This window comes from Carassius gibelio, chromosome A20 (genome assembly GCF_023724105.1).
Source record: "Carassius gibelio isolate Cgi1373 ecotype wild population from Czech Republic chromosome A20, carGib1.2-hapl.c, whole genome shotgun sequence".
NCBI lineage: Eukaryota > Metazoa > Chordata > Actinopteri > Cypriniformes > Cyprinidae > Carassius > Carassius gibelio.
In genome coordinates, this window is record NC_068390.1 from 6,020,257 (window position 1) to 6,045,833 (window position 25,577).

Sequence of the window (25,577 nt, forward strand, 5' to 3'; positions counted from 1 at the left end):
AAAGTTTTTGTGGACTTTGTTCTTTTTTGAGCTCAACAGCAATGATAGGGAAAATATCTACATGTAAATAATTATTAATTAATAATATTAATAAATGTTTTTGTTCCATAAAAAAAAATAAAAAGAAATAAATAACAAATTGCATGTTTGAAGTGTCAGGAAGGGGTGATTAAATAATAAGAGATTTTTCATTCTGGGGTGAACTATTACTCTAGTTAAGCTCATCAGTCTGAGATGTCATTGCTTAGCACTCATAATTGCAGCTTTCCCCAATTTTGGCCAGTACTTGTGAAGCTGATGTTTATTGATGGTGATAAGAGCTCAAGGATTGCCTCATTTGGGCTCCAGCTGCGGTATGATGAGGAAAGATGATTGCATGATCTCGTTACATTCATCAACATTATCCACAACACTGATCAGACATAACTGAGTTCACTTGATGCTTTGGCCATGTATCATTTAATAATGCAGAAAAACTGCCAAATAAATTAGGAGATAATGAAAGGAGGAAAGAATATAATTGCCTAATGCCACGTTTCCATTTGGGAAGTGTTAGATTTCTAAATGACAGTGTGTTATCATTAATCTGTTTTTCAAAGTCAGTTATGCTTAGAATAGTCTTTGAATCTCTATAGAAACACTCATTGTATTGTCGATTATTGGTCTACCCTGTGGTGTGCCATTATCAGTGAGGTCAAAGTTACTTTACCAGTTAAGTTAATGCAAATAGATTTGTGACCCATCACCTTTGTTCTTTCAGTGATCAGAATCAGATTTATAATATTAAATATGTTACTATAACTATTTGCGATGTCATAGTGTCTTGTCTAGTGTAAATGTCAGAAACTTGGGATAAGAAACAAAGTTACACAACTGGAAACAAATGGGAACTTTTTATTGCTGGACATACCTGTAGTTGTCAAGAGTTAAAACAATAACTGATGAACTGGGAAAAAAAAAGAACACAAAATCTAAATCACAGCACACAACTCTGAGTGCTGTGATGATGACAAAAATGGAATGAATACACATGAGAAAAAAAGAGGAATTGCAACTACCACCAACACAAATGGTCATAATGCAACAAACCTAAAATAATGCAGGACAACAGCGCAACATATTGAAAATTAGCAGAATGAGAAAGACAAAAAATAAATAACTGTGAATTTCAGAAATGTGGTGGCAGTATGAATCTAATCCATCATCCACATTTATTTTATGAGCTCTTGTAACATTGTTTAAATAGAAATCAAGAACCAGATATTGTGGAGGTTGATTTCTACCAGTTTACATCTTATGATTTTCAAACATCTGACTCTATAACGCCATCGAGACAGATTAACATACAATACTCTTCCATAACACTTTATGCAAGTACAGTGGGGCTCAAACATCTGGGACCACAGAGATACAAATTTTCATTTATTTTTGTCATAAAATATTATTATAATAAATAAGCAATTTAAATGAAATGTTAGAATTCATTTTCATATTTATAAAAAAAAATTCATAGTAGATTTTCGTCTGAGATTGATGCCAAAAGTTTGAGCAAAAACCAGCTGTTGTTATCCAGCATAATTTGTGTACATCAGTGGAAGCAAGGAAATTTTACCCCTTCATAATTGAAGTTAGACAAATTATCTTACCTGATTAGCAACATAGAAATTAGTGCAGTACCCTAAATATTTATTTTTGATAGTTCATAATATTACTTTATTTGAAACCCTCTGTTAATTCCTTTGCTTATATTAGGTTTTGAATCTCAGATTTTCAGTGTCGGCTCTTCACTGGATGAGCTACATTAAACTAGATTTTTGTTAAATTTGTACAGAAAAAGTATGAAAATGTCAAAATGTTATGAACAATAGTGAGCTACAAAGTACTGTATCTATGATGTAATAAAATATGTAAACATTTATTGTTTGACACAGGTTACTGTGACAACATGAAATATTCACTTGTTCGCAGTGAATTTGTCTTCCTCAAATCATTTCAAATTTCAGTCAATGGATTTTTTCGTTAACCCTTGATCCATATGTGAATTGTGTGCAAATGTGAGTAAATTTAACTGAATTTAATGTTGAATGTCTCATTTTCCATTTGTAAAAGATGGATGCTTTTCAGCTGAATCTGGCTATGACAGAGCTCAATCAGAATATGAATGTTAAAGCAACTAAGTCCTTGACGAACACTGTAAATAAATAAATAAATAAATAAATAATAATAATAATAATAATAATAATAATAATTAACAAAAATAAAATAACAATAAAAAATGACAAACTATTCGTTTAATGGAACACTTCTTCTCCAGCATGGTTTAGAAAAGTACTGTTTTATGGCAAATTTTCCCACTTTGCATCTCCAAAATTTTTCATTTGCAAAGATATCTGTATTTCATCACACACATTACATGCATGTCCAAAATCATGACCATTACCCATGATCATTATTGATTTGTACAGGGTTACAATGGACAAGGGTTGCTTTGTGTGTGTCTTTTTTTACACCAAGGATTTTGTAACTCAGAAAGTCACTTGAGGGATAAAAATGCTGCAATGAGATATTTTACACGGGCATTGTCCCCCAACCAGACAGAAAGTAAAGTATCAAGGTCCCCAGAGTCCTATTTTTTCCTTCTCCCTATGCTTACCAAATGCTTAAGTGTGCTTCAAATCACATAACTTGGAAATAGGTTCAATGTGTTTGAGCTTTTAAAGGATGTGTAAAATCCCTGTTTCATGTTCAAGATTTCTCAGATGTTGTTCTGTGTATATTTGTCATTCAGATTTTCATTTTACACATAGTATTCCTTGTCCTTGTCTTTGGGTCTCTTGTTGCTGGGACCCTTAGTGTTGGGCTGTTTGTCTTTGATTACTGTGCCATTATTCTGTGCAGAATTGCTGATGTAGTTCCGTGTTTCATCTACCTGATAGGAGCCCTCATCCCTGTTCCTGTATTTGTACATGGCATAGAGGAGAATGAGGATGCACAGGGCGGCAGCAGAGATGATACCCACCACCATACCCATAGTGCTGCTGGACTCACGTATTACCTCCGAGGCACCAGGAGGCACTCTCCTGATACCTGGCACGGTGGGCAGGGCACTGGGGATGGTGCGCAACATGGGCTGGGTGATGTACGGCCCCTTTGGTTTGGTGCCGTCTATGTCAAAAGACGTGGGGAGTGGTAGTAGCACTATGTCCGGTTGGGGTTTGATTTCACGGTTGTTCATTTTCCCAGCTGGGATTTTAGGTGCACGCTCAGGCATGACAGGTGATGCAGCTGAGCTCCTGAAGTCAGGCTGAGGAGGGATGGCCGTAGTCCTTCCTGCCTCAGAGGCCTTGCTAGGTTTAAAGTCCTTTACTTCCCACTTGGGCGCAAGAGCTTTGTAGCCACCTTCGTAGGTCGACGTAGTCAAGATCTTATCTGTTACCAGGGAGAAGGTGGTGTAAAAATCTTCATCATCAGTAGGGGGTAGGCTAGAGTCGAAGGCCTCCCCAGAGCCAAAACCCGATATCACCAAGCCATCACCATCATCATCATCATCACAATCATCGCTGCCTTGGTCTGACAAGCAAGGTACACCCGCCTTGGTGGCAATTGTCAGGGATTCTTTGGTGGACTCAATAATGGTGAGGACGGGGTGAAGGGTCAGGGGAATGGGGATGAAAGGGGCTCGAGTGGAAATAGGGGGGATGTCTATGGGATCCTCAACAAGAACAGGGATAACTAACTCCCCTCCTGGCAAGCAGAAGAAAAAGAAAGGAAATTAGTGTCCGTTCAAGTCTGGCTGCTTGCAAACAAGCATGGAAAAAAATAAAGCAAAGCAAGAACATTTGAAAAGAGATATGAAAACAAACAAACAAAAAACACTTGTCTAAACCAATGGCCAAAACAAACCAACTAAGAACTAAAAGATATAACAGAAATGTAAAAATGCGTGGTAAATTTATCAAAAGGCTTAAAGGGACATGCAGGGTCTTGAGCTTTCTTTTTGGCATACTCTATTTAATTGACCTCTAAACAGAACACCTGTTACCCACAATTATTGCACCCCTAAAACTTAAAGTGACTGAAATGAGTGAACCTTGAACATCTTTGTTTTGCTAAGTGTACGGACGAAAGTGCAAAGCTGAGCCGAACCGTTTTGAGCAACTGCTCACATTGTGAATTCATTTAGGAAATTTATGTCTAAGCATGCTGTTGGATCAATGAACATAAGACCAATGAAGAGCGTAATGTATGGAACACTCCCAAAAAAAAAAAAAAAAATATATATATATATATATATATATATATATATATATATATAGTATTGAAATTTCTAATTTTCTGAACAGCTTATTAAGACTTTAGAAAAAATTACTTTATTTTTTGTTTCTTTCAAGTCTGTCACACTTGAGATAAGAGGCAATGGCCTTTTGAAAGTTCTTATGAAATTGCCACACTAGCACAATTTACATGACAGTTCAACAACACCTGAATGTTTGTCTATGTGAACACTAGTACCATATGTTATATGATTCGCATCACTCAGTTTGACAGAGACAATTTAATTTTTGAGAAAATAAACACATTAGGTTTCACGTGAAAAAAGATTGAACTTTAGTTCAAATTTAAACCAATTTATGGCAAAATATTGCATTTAGCTTGATTTACTGAATAAGGCCCAGTGTTCTTATGATTGATTACACAGAAACATGTTCTGGCTGTTTTTCATGAAGTTATTATTATTATTATTATTATTATTAATAATTTTTATTATTTATTTATTTTTTAAACAAGTCATTTATTCAGATGGTGGTTGAATCTGCTCAACTTACACCAAGGTGGCTTTGCAGTTTACAAACAGAGGGCACTATAAGGCAACACAGGTTTTAAACAACGAACCAAAAGAAATAAAAGAAGAGGAAAGAAAAATAAAAGCAATGCAAACAACAATTAATGGTTAGAGCAAAACATTAGAAATATTCACAAACCAAATGCACGGAGAGTCAAAAAGAGAGTAGTAAAATACATAAAAAGAAAATTAGTCTAAATAAATAAATAAATAAGCCCATAAAACAATTAATCAAAAGGTGGAAGCATACCATCAGTTTTGTGACTTACATCAACAAATTGCCCGCATGATTTTGGCAGGAAGAAAAAAAAATTACAAAAAATTAAGAAAGTTGTGTAAGAATGCTTGGGGATAAGTATGGTAAATATGTAATGATTTAATTAGGCAATCAGTTTATCCTTTGATTTTATATTTTTCTTCTTAGACAAGATGATACAGGAGGCAACGACACATACATTCACACCATGACATGAAAAATAACTTCACCATTCTTCTTTTGATAAATAAATCATTTTATCTACAAAAGAAAACTGAACATTTTCTTTTTTAAGATAAGTTTGCTTTGAAGTATCTACAGCTAAATATTTTCTTTGTTTTATTTAAAAAATGAATTCTTAAATGACTGAATATGGTACATACTGTACCATTGCTAAGAGGAGAAGGGGAGTTGCAAAAGACATAGAAAGAGAGAAAGAGAGAGGCCTATGAACAGACTAGGTAGAAAATGACATAGATGGAAGGGAATGTGTAAGTCAGTTGCCATGTCCATGTAAAGGCGGTACGAAGCGGTCGGGTGGCAATAGAGCTTTGGGCTGTAAGGAAGTGATGGGGATATACAAACAATCAGCATATACATGCCCATCTACCGGATCATATAGCACTCTCAAGACTATAAGTACAGACCCTAAGATGCAACTTCTGTCCCATGCAGTCTCCGTTTTGGAATTCAAATTTATACAATTTAGAAGTCAGATTTGAGAAATGTTGACCAATATTTAATTGATTTTGAACATTTGAAGTAGACAATGGTACTTATTATTATTATTATTGTTTTGTCTTGAAAAAATGTGTGTATATATGTGACTGTATTTACAGGTATATAGTTCTAAAATGTCTCTGAATATAAACTTAATATTGGCCAAGCTAAACAAGAAAAAAAAAAAAAAAAAAAAAACTGACTCAAAGTGTTTAATTAATTATTATTAAAATTATTATTTTATATAATGAAGCACAACATGTTCCAAATGCCTCTAGCCAGTATACTGATCCATTAAAACTATATGGAAAATACAGCATTTTGGATAGAAATCTCTTTTGAATAAATTTATGCAAAACACTATCTATCTATATATATATATATATATATATATATATATATATATATATATAAACTCACCTAAAGGATTATTAGGAACACCATACAAATACTGTGTATGACCCCCTTTCGCCTTCAGAACTGCCTTAATTCTATGTGGCATTGATTCAACAAGGTGCTGAAAGCATTCTTTGGAAATGTTGGTCCATATTGATAGGATAGATAGATTTGTGGGATCCACATCCAGGGCATGGAGCTCCCGTTCCCCCACATCCCAAAGATGCTCTATTGGGTTGAGATCTGGTGACTGTGGGGGCCATTTTAGTACAGTGAACTCATTGTAATGTTCAAGAAGCCAATTTGAAATGATTCGAGCTTTGTGACATGGTGCATTACCCTGCTGGATGGGTACATGGTGGTCATAAAGGGATGGACATGGTCAGAAACAATGCTCAGGTAGGCCGTGGCATTTTAACGATGCCCAATTGGCACTAAGGGGCCTAAAGTGTGCCAAGAAAACATCCCCCACACCATTACACCACCAGCAGCCTGCACAGTGGTAACAATGCATCATGGATCCATGTTCTCATTCTGTTTACGCAAAATTCTGACTCTACCATCTGAATGTCTCAACAGAAATCGAGACTCATCAGACCAGGCAACATTTTTGCAGCCTTCAACAGTCCAATTTTGGTGAGCTCAAATTGTAGCCTCTTTTTTTTTGCTATTTGTAGTGGAGATGAGAGGTACCCGGTAGGGTCTTCTGCTGTTGTAGTTCATCCGCCTCAAGGTTGTGCGTGCTGTGGCTTCACAAATGCTTTGCAGCATACCTTTAGTGGTTATTTCAGTCAAAGTTGCCCCTCTATCAGCTTGAAACAGTCTGCCCATTCTCCTCTGACCTCTAGCATCAACAAGGCATTTTAGCCGGCAGGACTGCCCTTTTCACACCATTCTTTGTAAACCCTAGAAATGGTTGTGAGTGAAAATTCCAGTTACTGAGCAGATTGTGAAATACTTAGACTGGCCCATCTGGCACCAGCAACCATGCCGCGCTCAAAATTGCTTAAATCACCTTTCTTTCCCATTCTGACATTCAGTTTGGAGTTCAGGAGTCTTGACCAGGACCACACCCCTAAATGCATTGAAGCAACTGCGATGTGATTGGTTGGTTAGATAATTGCATTAATGAGAAATTGAACAGCTGTTCCTAATAATCATTTAGGTGAGTGTATATCTATCTATCTATATATCTATCTATCTATATATATATATATATATATATATATATATATATATATATATATATATATATATATATAAAGCACATAGTGAAGTCAAACGGAGAAGGGACACTGTACCATCACCACCTTCTCAACTAATGGTACCATTATTAGTTTTCTGTTGTAAATCTCTTGTTAGTAGCTTGACAGGCAGGTGTGTATTTCAGGAAAAAGAGGGAAAATCAATTATTTTATATTTTCACTGCAAGGCCAAATGAGTTTTTTTTTTTTAACAAGTTGCATTTAGGGAAAGTAGAATCACAGTAATGTGAGCTGGGAACAAAAGGGCTAAAAACAAGGTTACAGAATATTGAGAAACTTTTGGGCAAATGGCTTTGGGATACTGTATATGCCTGTACCAACTTTAATCATACATGTATGATACATTTGTCAACAAAATCTAAATCGCAATAGAAAGATAAAGACCTACTGATCTTATTTGAGCATAATGTTAATTCTGAATGAATCAAGTCAATTTAGAACAGATTTTTGGCAGAAATCATTGTATAACCAACAGCCGTTCGCTCAATATTAATGACAATAAAGATTGGGAATTACACAAATGCCATCACAGTAAGACAGAAAATATTTTTCTAAAATGTATCTGAAAAAAAAAAAAAAAACTGCAAAACTGCAAAAATGGACAATATTTAATAAACCTAAGAAACCCTAGCATAAATTAGATTACCAACTGAAACAAGTATAGCAACTGGCAAAAAGCTTTCCTAATTACATTATTATTATTATTATTTTTTTTACTGATTCCCTGAACCATCCTGAGCTAAATTACTTTATTGAGTAAGGGATTTTATTGGCTGCTTCAAATGATTTCATCAAGATGAAAGCATCTACTAAAACCACAGACACAAATACAGTGCCACAGTGGACCCCTACATGCCTCAGTAAATACTTTAATCTTACATTAGCACTTCAATAAGCAATGATAATTTTCACAGTTTTAATTCAACAAAAACATTGTGTGCTTGTCTTAGGGGACAATATTTGTTTTGCAGAGCGTAGATAGGAGAAAATGTTCTTTGCGCTAAGCTCCATTGCAAAGCAAATGCTTCTACATTGCATTAAGCCTCCAGCTCAGATGCAGAGTTCTCTGCATTTGCTTACAGGAGTTAATTCTTGTAAACAAATCTAAAGAGCCACCCTACACTGTAAAAAAAAAAAAAAAACAACAACAACAAAATTGTTTTTATTTTTCAGAGAGAATGTGAAGCAAATTAAATAAACCATAAAAGTTGACATACAGTACTGTTTTCAAAAAGCTTTCCTATGTGACCCAAGGTGATAAATTAATATCCTCGGCCAGTGGCATGTGACTGCTGTCTGCTGCTCAATTTGTTGTATGGCCATTAAGCTAAATTAAGCTAAGTGTGTCAACCTTAAACTGATCTGAGAGCTGCTTCAAAGTGACAGCCAGCCCAATGGGGCCTGACTACCAAAATCTAAATCAGCCTGTGTCAGTGGTTCATTGACCCATTCTCCTCAGGGTCTCATTTTCAGTGTGCACCTCTCCATGCTCTCCTGATTGATGTCTTACATTGAAGACTGTTTTTTCATCTTAATCAACTGAGCCGATGACAGCACGATAAAACCACAGGAATCTTGCAGACACAACATCAGTGTTACTTTAAAAGTCTCTTCCTTGAACTACAATGGTGCCAGCTTTCCCCCCTTTCCAAACATAAAATAATTGGAACTATGTCAGTTGTCTTTGTGCTTTGAGTTTCTTTTTAGTCCTCAGAGATTAATTGTATACAAACTGAAAAATAATAATAAAAAAATGTTTATGACTTACAGCTTTGGAAAATTAAAAATTCAGTATTAAAAAAAAAATTATATTCCATTCTGAGTTTGATTAGTTTTGATTAATTTTGAGTATAAATATTGGGTACCTCTTTAGCTAGTTTAGAACATGCAACCAGAATAATGGAGAAGACTACTGCCTTGAAAGTTGTCCAGAAGACAATTATCAACACCTTCCACAAGGATGGTAAGCCACAAAAGGTCATTACTGAAAGGGCTGGCTGTTCACAGAGTGCTGTATCAAAATATATTCATAGAAGGTTGACCAGAAAGAAAAAGTGTGGTGGGAAAGGTGCACAAGCAACTGGGATGACCACAGCCTTGGAAAGATTGTCAGGAAAAGCCGATTCAAGAACTTGGGAGTGCTTCACAAGGAGTCGACTGAAGACAAAGTCAGTGCATCAAGAGTCACCACACGCCGACGTTCAGAAAAAGGGCTACAGCTGTCATATTCATAGAACCAAGCCACTCCTGAACCAGAAAAAAATAAAAATAATTAAAGCTGCCCGGGCCCTCGCACCCGGGCTCACCGGCAGCAAGTGGCTTTAGTTAAAAGGTGAACGTTGATAAATATGCATTTAAAGTTATAAATATAAGTGGAATATATTAAAGTATATTCCATATATGTGCCAATCTTCCTGTTGCCAGCAGGTGGCACTATTATTATAATGGAATATTGGACTTCAGATGTGTTCAGACCAGGACTCTTACCAAACATGTGAAGTTTGGGGAAGAACGGACATTTTATGCCTGAGTTACAACAACTTCTCTTGCTTTGGTGAGACTTCAAATTTTGTCATGGCACCATGGACACGCCCTTTAATGAAACCTCAAGATCTTTGCAAATTAACATCGCAAATGGATTTAGATTACACTGACCAAGTTTGGTGTTGATCTGAATAAATATCTAGGAGGAGTTTGTTAAAGTACAACCCCTGAAAATGGAAAAAACAACAACAATTTTGCAGAGAAAATTCTAAATAACTGACTTCCTGTTGGGATTCGGATTTTGTACCAAGAAACTTTTTCATAGGTATTGGTGTGTTACATGTGTGTACCAATATTTGTACATGTACATGAAACATAGATCGAGGCGCACTCTTTTGAAAGTGTATAGGTGGCGCTATTGAGCCATTTTGCCACACCCGATGGAATACTGGCCTCCAGATGTGTTCAGGCCAGGACTCTTATCACACATGTGAAGTTTGGGGAAGATCGGACATTTTAAGCCTGAGTTATAACATATTTTATTCCCATGTCGAGACATCGAACTTCGCCATGGCGCCATTTTACGCCATGGACATGCCTTTTGATGAAAACTCAAGATCTTCACAACTGAACATCACACAAGCCTTTAGATTAGACTGACCACAAAAAAGTAATTGATGTCATAACAATTCTAGGAGTAGTTTGTCGCAGTGTAAAATATGTCACTTCCTGTTGCCAATAGGTGGCGCTATGGCTATAACTGAATATGGGCATGTCAATCTGTTCAGGTTCAGAGTCTTATCTAACTTGTGAAGTTTGGGGCAGATTGAACATTGTATGTCTGAGTTATAGCAACTTCATTTTTCATGGCAAATCATCAAAATTCGCCAGGCCGCCACTTCAACGAATCAAGACCTTCGAGATATTCACAATTTACCATCGCAAAGGCCTTTAGATTAGACATACCAAATTTGGTGTTGATCTTTATAAATCTCTAGGAGGAGTTCGTTAAAATACAATGCATGGAAATTACAAAAATGACACAAAATTTGCTTATAATATTAAAAATAACCGACTTCCTGTTGGGTTTAGAATTTTGCTCCAAGAGTCTTTTTTGTAGGTCTTGGTGTGTTACATGTGTGTGCCAGTTTTCTTGCATGTACATGAAACATAGCTGGAAGGCTGTTGATTTTTTTTAGTACAGGCGGTGCTGTCAAGCCATTTTGGCACACCCTCTTCTGAATCCTATATTAGACAAAAATTTTCACCAGGTTTGACAGGAGTGCAAAGTTTCATGACTTTCTGAGCATGTTTAAGCCCTCAAAAATGCGATTCATTTGGAGGAAGAAGAAGAAGAAGAAGAAGAAGAAGAAGCGGAATAAAAATAATAATAATAAACAAAGCAGACACAAGAGGGTCCTCGCACCATCTGTGCTCAGGCCCTAAATAAATGTCAGAAGCATTTCACCTGGGGTAAGGAGAAAAAGAACTGGACTGTTGCTCAGAGGTTTAGAGCACTCTTTTCAAATTAAAGTAAATTTTGCATTTCATTTGGAAATCAAGGTCTGGAGTCTAGAGGATGAATGGAGAGGCACAGAATCCAAAGTCCAGTGTGAAGTTTCTGAAGTCAGTGATGATTTTGGGTGCCATGTCATCTGTTGGTCCATTGTGTTTTATCAAGTCCAAAGTCAATGGCATCTACTAGGAGATTTTGGAGCACTTCATGCTTCTGCTGACAAGCTGTATGGAGATTCTGATTTCATTTTGCAGCAGGACTTTAGCACCTGCTCACAGTGAACCAGTTCCAAGTGGTTTGATGACCATAATATTACTGTGCTTGATTGGCTAGCCAACTCAACTGACTTGAACCTTACAGCGAATCTATGGAGTATTGAAGAGGAAGATAATTAACATCTGACCAAACAATACAGAGGAGATGAAGGAGATTTGATTGCTACAATCAAAGCAAAAAAGGTTTTAAAAAATGCCTCACCACTGCCACAGACTGATCGCCTCCATGCCACGCTGCATTGAAGCAGTAATTCGTGCAAAAGGAGCCCCAACATTTCTGTTTTGTAAATCTTTTTTTTTTTTTTAGATACTGAATTTTTTATTTAGGAATCCTTTCATTTTCACATTTTTTGAGATGCACACTTTTCACACAAATTAAAGGGGGGGTGAAATGCTCGTTTTCACTCAATATCCTGTTAATCTTGAGTACCTATAGAGTAGTACTGCATCCTTCATAACTCCAAAAAGTCTTTAGTTTTATTATATTTATAAGAGAAAGATAGTCTGTACCAATTTTTCCCAGAAAAACACGAGCGCCTGGAGGCGTGACGTGTGGGCGGAGCTAAAGAATCACGAGCGCGAGTAGGCTTTTGCGTTGAGAGCGTTTGGAAGCTGTGACATTACCGTGAGGAAAAAAAAAACATCCAAAACAAACCATGGCTAACAGTCAGATTCAGCGAATATTTATGATCCAGAATCAGATCCAGAGGCTGAAATTTAACAAGAGCAGCATCAGCAACGACGTCTTTATGTGGTATGTATTGAAACTGTATATATTTGCTTAGTGGTTTTGGAAAATGAATAAAGTTCCACTTTATGTTGTCTTTTTTTTTTTTTTTTTAAGCTGTACATGTGGAAAGTGCAGTTTGATGACAACATCGCATGTTGTTTACTTGATGTGCTTACGCGCCGATTGCTAAGTTAACAACACAGAGATATTTGAAGCAGTTTTACTCACCGCCTGCGGTTCCAACACACGATCGTGACTATTTTTCGTTGGGACTGCATTATCCTTAAGAAATAAACGATATGCAAATCCGGCGTCAAACTGGGCCTTGTTTGTAAAACAAGCATCTTCGAAATGCAGGGAACAAACAAAAACACTTGCACAACTCCATTGATGCTCTGTAAAAATAAACTCCATACACTGGTCCCTTAATGCTGTTTTTTTTTTTGGTAATCTGTGCAGGGTTGTCTTGCCCTGGCAACCAAAAACACACCTCTTTTGTGACAATTCGCTCTCACTCTGATCAGTGAATGTCTCTGCTCTGCTATACGGGAGCGCGCGCTCTTCCGGGAGAAGTGCCCTTAGGACCCATATAAGGAAATTCCACTCCAACTAACGTCACACAGACCCATACTCGAAAAAAACTGTCCGAAACTTGACAAACCGGAAGAGGTATTTTTGGAACAGAAATACTCCTTCAAACGTACAACTTAATTTTTGAATGTTTGCACATGTTTAGCATGGCAATCCAACTCTTTAACAGTGTAAAAAACTCAGTATGCATGAAATAGCATTTCACCCCCCCTTTAACCCTTTAACTGCCCCACCAAGAAAAAAGCATTTTTTGTTTGCATTTCTTATCTCCTTATGTCATTAGATACCACACTCAATGTATTTTTTTTTTCAACACGTCCCATAATTTTTAAAACATTAGCTTAGCTTTTCTACGTTTACCATAAAGTGACAAATCAACCATTTGGTTGAGCACGTTTTTGAAAAATTATTGAAAACATACTAAAGTTTTTTCATGGCACCAAGTAAAATAATTTTGTAAAGTTAGGGCTCTTACAGTGTAATATGTCAAAAAAATATGCTTACCTTGCAAAATTTCACCAAAAACAGTTTACATGGCAGGAGTGATTTCTTTCTCTCTGACATCCATCAAAGAAGAAGTGTTGTGACAAATGCTGTTGATTTTTTTTGGCTTAACATACCTCTACCAGATGGTAGAGATGGCTCAATCAGCTTGAATTAAGTTAGGTACTCCTCTCAATAAAATATAGTGACTCAAAATGTGCTCAACCATTTGGTCGAGCGGCAGTTAAAGGGTTAAATAATTATTACAGGGACATATTATAGATTCATAAAGTACAATACTATGTTATGACCTAAAAAAAAAAAAAACACTTTTCCCATTCTGCATGATTTTTAAAATAATACATTTTAATATTTGCATCACATAACCAACTTTATTCATATGTCTTTTCTGTTGTAGTACACTTTTTCGGTAGCTATCCTGGTTCAGCATTGTACTTGGAAAAAGCAACCAAATATTATTTTGCAGAAATGTCGTCACAGGTTGTTTTTTTTTCAGTGACCCTGGGTTAGTTTCTAAACACTGTGTTCGCTTAAACGTCCTGACGAGCTGTTTGATTTGCAAAAGTGATCATTTATAAGACAAGCACACATTGTTTATTTCATGTCATGTAAAACCTGGATAGTATCTCCACACTAGAATCACTGCACGATTTTAGGGTTTCCCATCTTCAAAATTCCAGTGTAATCCCTGTTCTTGGTATAAATGTTAGCCTTTCTGTGGAATTCCCATTATCCAAATGTGTTTCACAGAACAGAGAGCAAAAATACAAGAAACAACAACATCAGCAAGACATCAGAGACAAAGACATCAGCACATAGATGGGTAATATGCACAACAGCACACATGGTCGGCCTGTTAGTAAGCTCATGGATGGAGAAGCACACAAGATGGAGCCAATAACATCCATGCAAGAGTAATGATGGAGATTTCCCACTGGGGATCAGTTAGTTTGCAATCAACGCATACGTCAAATGCGACTGATCCGTAGCAACAAATAGAAAAACAGATATACTTTGTGGCAGTTAAAGTCTTTTTATGCCATCTGCATTCAAACAGACATGTCTATGCAGAAAGGCACATAAATAAAGATGAGAACAGGGATGGAGGGGTGGGGGTTGGTCATTCTTTCACACACAACTTTCCTGAGAGATAATGGGGTTGCCTGCACTAGGCAAAAATAATAAATAAAACATGATGGCAAGAAAAGATTTTGTTGCCTTTTATTTCCAGTTGTATGGAATGTGAGGATGTTTAATTTGAGCCTAATAGTGCAAAACATAAAAAAAATGAGAACGTTTTTTTTTTTCAACCACCAAAATTCCATGTGGCACAAGATGAGGCGAAACAAGAGGATCAACTTTAATCCTGGAAAATGGAAGGATGTGGACATCAAAGAAAACGGCACCCAAGAGGGTAAAAAAAGAAAAATTATTGGAAATAAACCCAAATCCCATGAATGGAATATAAAAGAGTGGATACAGTAGGAAGATGTTTTTTTCCACATGAAAAGGCTCAACCAAAACAGAACAGAACAGATAGTATCATGCAAACTATCCAATAAATCTGAAGTGAAGATCAGACTGATGATTTAAATCTTATGAGTATGGTGGTTTGTGTCTAAGTGTACTCGTACCGGATGTCAGAGGAGAAAAAATTAAAGGTAACAATGCAACTGTCCCTTAGCATATTTCCTGTTACCACTGAATTTGAGAGGACTTGGGGATTAAATTAGATTTACCACAGTTAGGGAGAATTTATCCAAAGCACAACAATTACAGCAAAGTTCTATAAAAATGATGTTTTATCTTAATCATACTAATTAATACATCATAGTCATAAAGTGCAAAAAAAAAACTAAACAAAAACAAATTATAACCTTGAGGAAACAGAGGCTATGTGTGGAGAAAGGTGAGCACAAAAATAATAAGATATCTGTTCTCTATTAGATGTTTTAACGTAAGGCAAGCCTTCAATGTGAAGAAACAAAGGAACAAACAGAAGGGAGGAGTTGCTTCTGTTGCTGTTAGTCTGCTACACATCAGAAATCTCTATGCTCAAAGCATTATTCTCATTTGATTTGTAAACAACTCAAAATGTATCATATGTCAAAGACGCACACACATGCACACTGCAAGAAATCCATCGTGAACAGGATTGATACATTTTGAAGCATCAGAGTGAACTACATGGAGTTTGATACTAATTTTGGACTTTTGTCATAAAGTTTGTCTCTCTGTTGATTGCTGAGAGGACAAAATTAGTATAAACACACAACCATGTTAGTGATGTTCAGCCCTATGATCAAGTGTAACTCTGAAACAGCCCAAAGCTTCCTGACTCATTTCACAATATCATTTGCACGAGAAGTGGTTGAAAGAAATCAGCCCACAGACTTCAATACAACAGAAGTCAATAGAAATGAATTTGGACACATAAATCACATTTCAAAATCTATCAATGTCACTACACAACAGATAGCAAGATAAAGCAAGTGACATTGAGGATAATTATATACTGTTCAAAATTAAGAAAATCTTATTTAGACTAAGGCAGTCTTCTTCTTTATCTTTCATCTGCCACAAACATGTAATTTCTTTTGAATATCATAACTCGTGAGCAAATATTTATATATTGTAATATATGCAATATAGCCCTAATTTAAATTTAATTATTTGACAGACATTTTCTGAGAGCCAGATATTAGTGTAACATGCCCACAGTTAATGTGTTGGAGTCAAGTGACTTTTTCCTAAAAGTTATTACAAAGAAAAAACGTTATTAAAAAGTTATTCCTCAGAGATCGTGAGAAAATATTTAGTAAAATTTTTTTTGCAGATGCTGTTTGGTTTAATATTTTATATTCTAATCCAGTAACATGCAGACATTTATTGTGATTTAAGTGTCCAGATACTATTGTACATCAGTCATATACCACTTTATATCACTTTAGACATATGTTTTTATTGCTATTGTTTTTAAGCTTGAAAAATGGCTTTTAGTGACTCTTTTGAAGTTACACTGGGTTCTCAGGGGGTGATGCTTTGAGAGGGAGAACTCAAACAGAAGAGACTGAAAGACCAAGTTTAAGCAAGCACAAACGTAACACATCCATCCTACCTGTGTGTCCCCCATCACACTCCTCCAGATCCTCGTCATCGCTGGAACATTCTGCAGAGGACACAATGTCATCCGTTGTCTGCTGGTTCAGCCAGAGGCGTGTGGAGACAAAGCAAAAAGAACAAAGGTTTAAGTAAAGCCAAATCTACCAATACAAAGAGGATTGTGGGTAAAAACAATAAAAACACATCATTGCAGCAAGCATTATATTTTTTTTTCTCCCTCTTATTTCTTAAGGGCAGCAGACTGGGGACTGAAATGTCAGGTTTGTTTTTCTATTTGGGTTTATTTATGGTGGCTGACTCTTCATATATCTCCTACCCTCTCCAGCTTCTCATTGGCCATCACAGATCATCACCGTCTGTGGACGCTCGCCTACTGCTTGCTCATCAGCACCTTCCTCTATCACACAATTCTGATTTATGAACACACTTATTACGGCCTCCTTGTTCTCTCCCAGCCTGGACACTTTGACAGTGTTGTATTTCACCCCACATGCACGCACTGCCTGTTAATCAGAGTGGATCGGCGCCTCAATAAAATAATCCCTGTCACAAAGAAAGGGTTATGAAATAACACCACTGATTGAGTTTGCAGTGCTCTGTGAGAGGACAGGCTTTAACTATTATGGAGTTTGACAGGCTAATGAAACAGAATTCAGCTGGAGCCTGGAAGAGCACCTCCGTACTAGGATAGAGAGGATGCTGTTGGTAAAAAGAACATTTGTACTAATGTATGTAATAATGTAATAATACTGAATATGTTTTGGGATGATGATTATGCATAATCATAGCCAATCATGGTTTACATTAGTGGTTTTCAACCTGTGGTCCTGCAGGTGAAAATAATTAATATCTAGCACATGGGCATAGAGAGAGTTGTGAGTGCACAGGATGCAGTTAAAGTGAGAGGAGACACATTTTAAGTGCGCACACTCTCTCCGGACATCTCTCTCTTAGCGTGTATCTGAGCATGCGTGTCTGGTTTTGTGACAAAGCAAAGGAAATCTGCGTGTGAGCTGAGAGATTTGTGCTCGCGCATTAATTTAATGTGTCTTCACGTTACATTAATGTGCTCTCGCTGCTGCTTCTGCACCACATACACATACTGTACACACTGCAAACGGAGTACGTGTGAACCTGTATAATGTATAACAAATCTATTTCAACATCTGAGGCACAGCTACAATTAATGAGCTCTATAAACAATGCATGGTAAAAAAGAAAAAAAAATACCTGGACATGGGATTTATTTATTTATATATTTTTTTTTGCCATAAGTCTATAAATTTTGTTACACCTTTACTATAGTGATTATTTTGACTTATGTCTGTTGTAGAGACATTATAACTTTTTGATAAAGCTCTAATTGGTTTTCTTTTGGAAATATGTTTCAAATTCATCCTGAATGCATTTATGACTGTAAAGCATATCTGTGTGTCAAAATTGTGATTAAAATCAAATCACAAAATTTATCAAAGAGATCGCGACAACCCTAGTTCATTCAATAAATACAGTTAAAAATCTAGTTTCTGAGTATTAAGTTATTAAACCAACAATAGCGGGGTCAGTTATTTTTTTTTTTTTTCAGTGGGTCGCGCAAACATATGTGTTTGGTGGGCTGGGCCGCGAGTTGAAAAAGGTTGGGAACCACTGGTTTACATTATCGATCATTGGTGTCACTGCAGAGTTCTCATGAACACTCCCTAGTAAACAGTAATATGTATTAGCCAATAGGCCTGTTCACACCAAGGATGATAACTATAAAGGCAACTCAAGGCAAGTTTATTTATAGAGCACATTTTGTACGCAATGGTAATTCAAATTGTTTTAAATAAAAGAAAGTAAAATAATAATAATAAAAAAAAACATAATAATAATAAATCAAGATAATGATCAAGATATAGTTCTCACAGCAGAGTCCACACCACAGCTATAATGACAAAGGCACAGAGAAACAATATCATTGGAATCAATTTCAGAATGATTTTTTTTTTTTCAGCTGATGAACGATAAAACCATTGACAGCCAATCAGAATCAATTCTGCTATAACGAGCTTGAGAATTTAAAGCAACAGATGAGTGTGTGCTTGGAATAAACAAATGATATTCTCCACTGGTGTGGACACTAATATAGTTATCTTTATAGTTATCGTTCTTTTTTTTAACAATATATTTATTTCCTTTTTCAGTGCAGCTTCGGAACAACAAAGTGCATTCTGTTTAAGTAAAGGGTAGACTTAACAATGACATGTTGTGTGAATGTAAAAGTTTACAATCTATCAGAACAAAACACCAAAAACTTGTGCTGTTTAGTTGTCTACTCCCTGTAAGAGCAGAACTATAATTGCTAAAATGGTACATCATAAGTGACTGATTTGAAAAATAGACAGCATTCAGTCTTTCATTAAAGTGCACATATGGCTAGAAATAGTATCTCAAGTAGAAGTAAAAGCAATAATGTTAATAGTAAGTGTAAGAAATAATAATAATAAAGTAGTGAGTTATTAGCTATCTTGGATCTGATTCAGAACAAGCTAAATGATGTTGGTGAAGTTCATGTTTTCTCCCCATTATGAGCACACTTGAGAGGTGGTGTGTTAAAATCTTGATGCACCTCTTCAAAATAAACAAATGCTGTCATTAAATTAAAAGATTTTCAGAAGATAAACTGACAGTATTATATCACTAACAAAACACTTTTACATAAAGCCATCTAAATTCAGAGTTCCTTCAGGAAATGATCTGCACTATTCACATTCAGTGTATAACAAAGATCTTTCAAAAGAAACTGAAATGGGAATAGGACCGAATTTACAGCATGTTTGAAAGTGATACTGTTTTCGCAGTGACATCAAATCTATCCATCTATCTATCTATCTATATATATATATATATATATATATATACAGTATTGTTCAAAATAATAGCAGTACAATGTGACTAACCAGAATAATCAAGGTTTTTAGTATATTTTTTATTGCTACGTGGCAAACAAGTTACCAGTAGGTTCAGTAGATTGTCAGAAAACAAACAAGACCCAGCATTCATGATATGCACGCTCTTAAGGCTGTGCAATTGGGCAATTAGTTGAAAGGGGTGTGTTCAAAAAAATAGCAGTGTCTACCTTTGACTGTACAAACTCAAAACTATTTTGTACAAACATTTTTTTTTTTTTTCTGGGATTTAGCAATCCTGTGAATCACTAAACTAATATTTAGTTGTATGACCACAGTTTTTTAAAACTGCTTGACATCTGTGTGGCATGGAGTCAACCAACTTGTGGCACCTCTCAGCTGTTATTCCACTCCATGATTCTTTAACAACATTCCACAATTCATTCACATTTCTTGGTTTTGCTTCAGAAACAGCATTTTTGATATCACCCCACAAGTTCTCAATTGGATTAATGTCTGGAGATTGGGCTGGCCACTCCATAACATTAATTTTGTTGGTTTGGAACCAAGACTTTGCCCGTTTACTAGTGTGTTTTGGGTCATTGTCTTGTTGAAACAACCATTTCAAGGGCATGTCCTCTTCAGCATAGGGCAACATGACCTCTTGAAGTATTTTAACATATGCAAACTGATCCATGATCCTTGGTATGCGATAAATAGGCCCAACACCATAGTAGGAGAAACATGCCCATATCATGATGCTTGCACCTCCATGCTTCACTGTCTTCACTGTGTACTGTGGCTTGAATTCAGAGTTTGGGGGTCGTCTCACAAACTGCCTGTGGCCCTTGGACCCAAAAAGAACAATTTTACTCTCATCAGTCCACAAAATGTTCCTCCATTTCTCTTTAGGCCAGTTGATGTGTTCTTTGGCAAATTGTAACCTCTTCTGCACATGCCTTTTTTTTAACAGAGGGACTTTGCGGGGGATTCTTGAAAATAGATTAGCTTCACACAGACGTCTTCTAACTGTCACAGTACTTACAGGTAACTCCAGAATGTCTTTGATCATCCTGGAGGTGATCATTGGCTGAGCCTTTGCCATTCTGGTTATTCTTCTATCCATTTTGATGGTTGTCTTCCGTTTTCTTCCACGTCTCTCTGGTTTTGCTCTCCATTTTAAGGCATTGGAGATCATTTTAGCTGAACAGCCTATCATTTTTTGCACCTCTTTATAGGTTTTCCCCTCTCTAATCAACTTTTTAATCAAAGTACGCTGTTCATCTGAACAATGTCTTGAACGACCCATTTTCCTCAGCTTTCAAATGCATGTTCAACAAGTGTTGGCTTCATCCTTAAATAGGGGCCACCTGATTCACACCTGTTTCTTCACAAAATTGATGACCTCAGTGATTGAATGCCACACTGCTATTTTTTTGAACACACCCCTTTCAACTAATTCAACTAATTGCCCAATCGCACAGCCTTAAGAGCGTGCATATCATGAATGCTGGGTCTCATTTGTTTTCTGAGAATCTACTGAACCTACTGGTAACTTGTTTGCCACGTAGCAATAAAAAAATATACGAAAAACCTTGATTATTCTGGTTAGTCACATTGTACTGCTATTATTTTGAACAATACTGTTTATATATATATATATATATATATATATATATATATATATATATATATATATATATATATATATATATATATATATATTTTTTTTTTTTTTTTGTGGGAGCAAAATATTCCTCATTTTGTGTGGAAATCATTCTCCATCTCATTTTCTAGACTCATTCAAACTTAAGAATGTCTGTTTCAAATGTACACTTTCACCTCTACCTGAAATAGCCTTCTCAAGCATTTGTTTTGATCGGGTCACTTCTGATCTGCATTATTATGTCAGATCTTGGCTTTGACAGATGGACACGAGAAAAGTTTGTATTACAAACAATCGATGCCATCAGACCATATCCCTGTCAAAGGCCTGCCACTTCAAGTCTGTCTTCCAGGACAGTCAGAAGAACAAACAAGATCAGATTGGCTAAGTTTACATGCACAATTTTTGGTTCAATCAGACTAAATTCATTCAGATTGATGAATCTGAATGTAGTGTTTACATGAACACTAAATAAAGTGATTTGGTGGATGTGCACGTTTATATGTCAGAAGCTTCAAATCGTAATTGATTTTTTATTTTTTACATGCGCACACTGCAAAAATATAGTTTGAGAGTTTTTTACTGTTTGCACATAATAACCACTCTCCTACTGTAAGTATTTAGGCCGAGTGGATTCCATAAACAGGTCTATATTAAAGGATCTGATCAAAAAAAGATTGTCACAACTCGTGGTCAGGTCACAGGCTTTGGTCAAAACACAGGCAAAACAATCCATAGGCAGACAAATCCAAAACAGTAATCCAAAAACATGAGTCAAAAGAGCAAAAGCAAGGGTCATAATAATCAACAATGGAACAATGTCAGAACGCTTAGTAAGGCAGTGAACTGGCAATACTTCGCAATGTGGCAGTAAAACACATTGCACAACACATGACACAATACAGGGTGACAGGAAATGACAAGACAGGGACTGATGTGGCAGGAACAGGAAGTGGCAGAGTTCAATATTCAGGTGAAAGCTCTCTCTGGTGGACTGGAGCCAGATCAAACGTTACAGATTCCCTCCCCCTAGGAACACCTCTAGGTGTTCTTCTAGGACAACCCCTTGGTCTGGGTGAGTTTGGTGAAAGTGTCTGATAAGCGATGAATCCAAGATGTCCTTAGTTGCTACCCACAATCTCTCCTCCGGGTCATATCCCTCCCAGTCAATGAGATATTGCATCCGGCCCCTCCCCCTGGGAGAATCTAGGATCTCCCGGACTAGGTAGGCAGGAGCTACCTCAATCTCAAGTGGTGGAGGCAGTTCTAAGTCAGTGGCTTGGGGGCTCAATGGGCAGTGGCCCGGTTTCAGGAGGGACACATGAAAGGAAGTAGAGATGCGGTAATTAGCAGGCAACTCTAAACGGATGGTGGTGGAGAAGGACATCAGCATTGCCCCAGACCTGTTCACTTCTTCTAATCCAATCATACACAGCAGGCACTTCAGATGGCTCCCCAGACCAGGGAAACAGAGAAGACTCTGCCCATGGGAGGAATATGCTTCATTTTTCCTTTTCCTGGCTACAGTATGATCTCAAGTATCTACCAATCTCCTGATTAAGATGCTCTACTAGACCATTAGCTTGAGGATGATAGCCAGATGTGAGACTGACATTGCAATGTTTGCAAAAAGCTCTCCAGACACCGGATGTGAACTGTGGCCCTCGATCAGTAACAATATCATCTGGTAGTCTGTAAATCCTAAATACTTGATTGAACAAAACTTGGGCAGTTTCCATGGCAGTGGGTATTCCATTTTAATGTAATGAGACGACAAGGCTTAGAGAAGCGGTCAATGGAGACCACGATGGTGGTGAATCCTTGAGAGTTAGGGAGATCAGTGACAAAGTCAGTAGATAGGTGTGACCAGGGCCGTTGGGTAATTGGTAGTGCTTCTAGAAGTCCTGCAGGCAATTGTCGAGGTGTTCGTGACGGAGCACAGATCTGACAAGCACTTAAATAATTACTGACATCTGCAGATAATGTGTGCCACCAAAAAGTGGTGTGATTAATTTTAGCATGTCCAGAAGCAGGGGATGTGTGCAGTTTGTGCATTTTTCCAGTTGGGCTCTCTGGAGGGGATGGCTCTTTGCGTTGGGCATGTTGAATCTCTTCCATAATATCCCACTGGATGGGTGCGATGATGATGGAGGGTCGTAAGATGGTTTCTGGTCTCATATGTGAATTAGCATGAATACGTGAAAATTAATCTGCCTTACTATTTTTGCTCCCTGGACAGTATGTGACTGCAAAATTAAAATGAGTGAAAAAGAGTGCCCATCTTGCCTGACGAGGATTCAAACGCTTGGCATACTTGATACACTTTAGGTATTTGTGGCCTTGATGGATAATAATTCAGTAGTAATTGTTTTCAGGCCGGAGTTAACTTTCATGAGAAGAATGCACAAGGGTGTAACTTGCCTGGTGTTCCATGAGATAGGACAGCACCGATTCCACAGTTGGAGGCATCAACCTCAACAATGAAGGGAAGTTTAGGATCTGGACGCTTAAGAATGGGAACTGTGGTGAAACTGGACTTGAGCTTGTTAATTGCTGAAGTAGCTGCCTCCGTCCATGCTATCTTCTTGGGTTTCCTTTAAGTAGTGAGGTGACAGGTGTAGCTATGGTACTGAAATCATGGATGGGTCTACGGTAGAAGTTTGCAAATCCTATAAATCGTCCTTGACCATGCTGGGTATGGGCCAGTCCGTGACAGCTTAAAGTTGGTGTCAGCCATCTCACCTCCTGATTAGCTAATATTGTATCCCAGGAACTTAATCGATGTAACATGAAACTCACGCTTTTACACCAGTTGTGACAAAACAGTTCTTACATGAGAGATATGTTCTTCCATGGAGCAAGAGTAGATCAGGAAATCGTAGACAATCACATACTGATTCAAGAGATCTTTGAAAACTTCATTAAAGAAGGACTGGAAAATTTAAGGTGCATTGGCCAACTCAAATGGCATAACCAAATACTCATAGTGCCCCCTGCTGGTGAGAAAAGCCATCTTCTATTCATCACCCTCACATATTCTGATAAGATTGTAGGCAGATCTGAGGTCCAATTTAGTGAAATAGCTGGTCTCACGTAATTGCTCCAGAGAAGGGATAAGAGGCAAAGGATGGCGATTCTTAACAGTTATAGTGTTGATTGCTCGATAATCAATACAATAATCTTTTCTTTGATAAAACCTATGCCCAGTCATCATATCAATAGGGACATTAGTGGGTACTGAAAATTGATTCTTGGCTAGATGTGTAGTGCAGACTGGAAGTTTGGTGGGCAGCTCCAGACAGTGAGAGTGATAATGAGGTGACCAACTGACCAATTTATTCTCCCTCCAGGAAAACTGTGGGTCGTGCTTAGACAACCATGGATATCCTAGGATAACTTTGTTTCATGGTGATGACATAACATAAAGAGTGATTTCTTCCGTGTAAAACAGGCCAACTCTAGGTTTTATGGGAAGTGTTTTATGAGTGATATGATCTTTACCGACAGGACCATCATCAACGGCAGTAATAGCAATGGGTGGTTCACATTTGGTTGTTCAGGTGAAGGCTCCCTTTAATGGACTGGAGCCTGATCAAACATTACACCTACACAGTTTCATTATTTGTTTTTTACATTTAATATTTACAATTAATATTTATCCTGTGCTGTGCTGCTTATATTTATCATGCAGTAAAAATGCTCCTCCCCATGTGTTTTCCAAAATGGTTTGCCTCTGGATAATAATCCAAAACAAGGACTGGTTGTCCGGCTCCACTTCACAGTTGCAGAGTGAAAGGGGTTTTCTAATGACAGCACACACATTTATACAACACTTTATTCAAAAAGAAGAGCCGCTTGTTCCGTGTGTCATACGTCATTATGCTATTTCTGCGTTATTGCACATGCACAGTACTTTCACTTTTGGGGTTCAGTCCAATTGAATGTTTACATGCACTCTCAATTGTATTAGAAAACGAATAAACCACCCCTTTCAATTCGATCAAAATTTAATTCAGATCAAATAAGGTGTTTACATGAAGCCTTTTCAGTCCGATTGAGTCGTCAATGCAATTACAAATGGATTATTTGCTTGCATGTAAACTTAGCCAATGATATGCATTGTTGTTTGCATGGTAGACATAACAAAGCATTATATTGTATCCTTTAGGAGCCTGGCCAGTGATCCTTGTTTCCATTAAACAGTGTGTATTGAGAACAGTAAATAAATGAAAATAAATCAGTGGCATTGCAAAAATTCATTGTTCACTCCTCAACCCTAAACATATTTTTGACTGGGTAAGATCTGATATTGTGTGG

At 37.0% G+C, this 25,577-nt stretch overlaps 1 protein-coding gene across 9 annotated transcripts in view; it reads right to left on the reverse strand.

The window, feature by feature from the left end:
* Positions 1-874: 874 nt before the first annotated feature.
* The window catches only part of nrxn3b (neurexin 3b), a 402,278-nt gene continuing 377,575 nt past the window's right edge, over positions 875-25,577 (reverse strand). For 4 of the 9 annotated variants that reach the window (XM_052534925.1, XM_052534922.1, XM_052534924.1 and 1 more), the window contains 2 exons: positions 16,699-16,780; positions 875-3,744 (listed from right to left, as the gene is read on the reverse strand). In XM_052534925.1, coding sequence (XP_052390885.1) covers positions 2,798-3,744; positions 16,699-16,780 — 1,029 coding nt within the window. In that variant the 3' untranslated portion in view covers positions 875-2,797. Of the gene's footprint in view, positions 3,745-5,112; positions 5,656-16,698; positions 16,781-25,577 lie in introns of all 9 variants that reach the window. The other 5 variants (XR_008148686.1, XR_008148685.1, XM_052534923.1 and 2 more) reach the window with 3 other exon arrangements.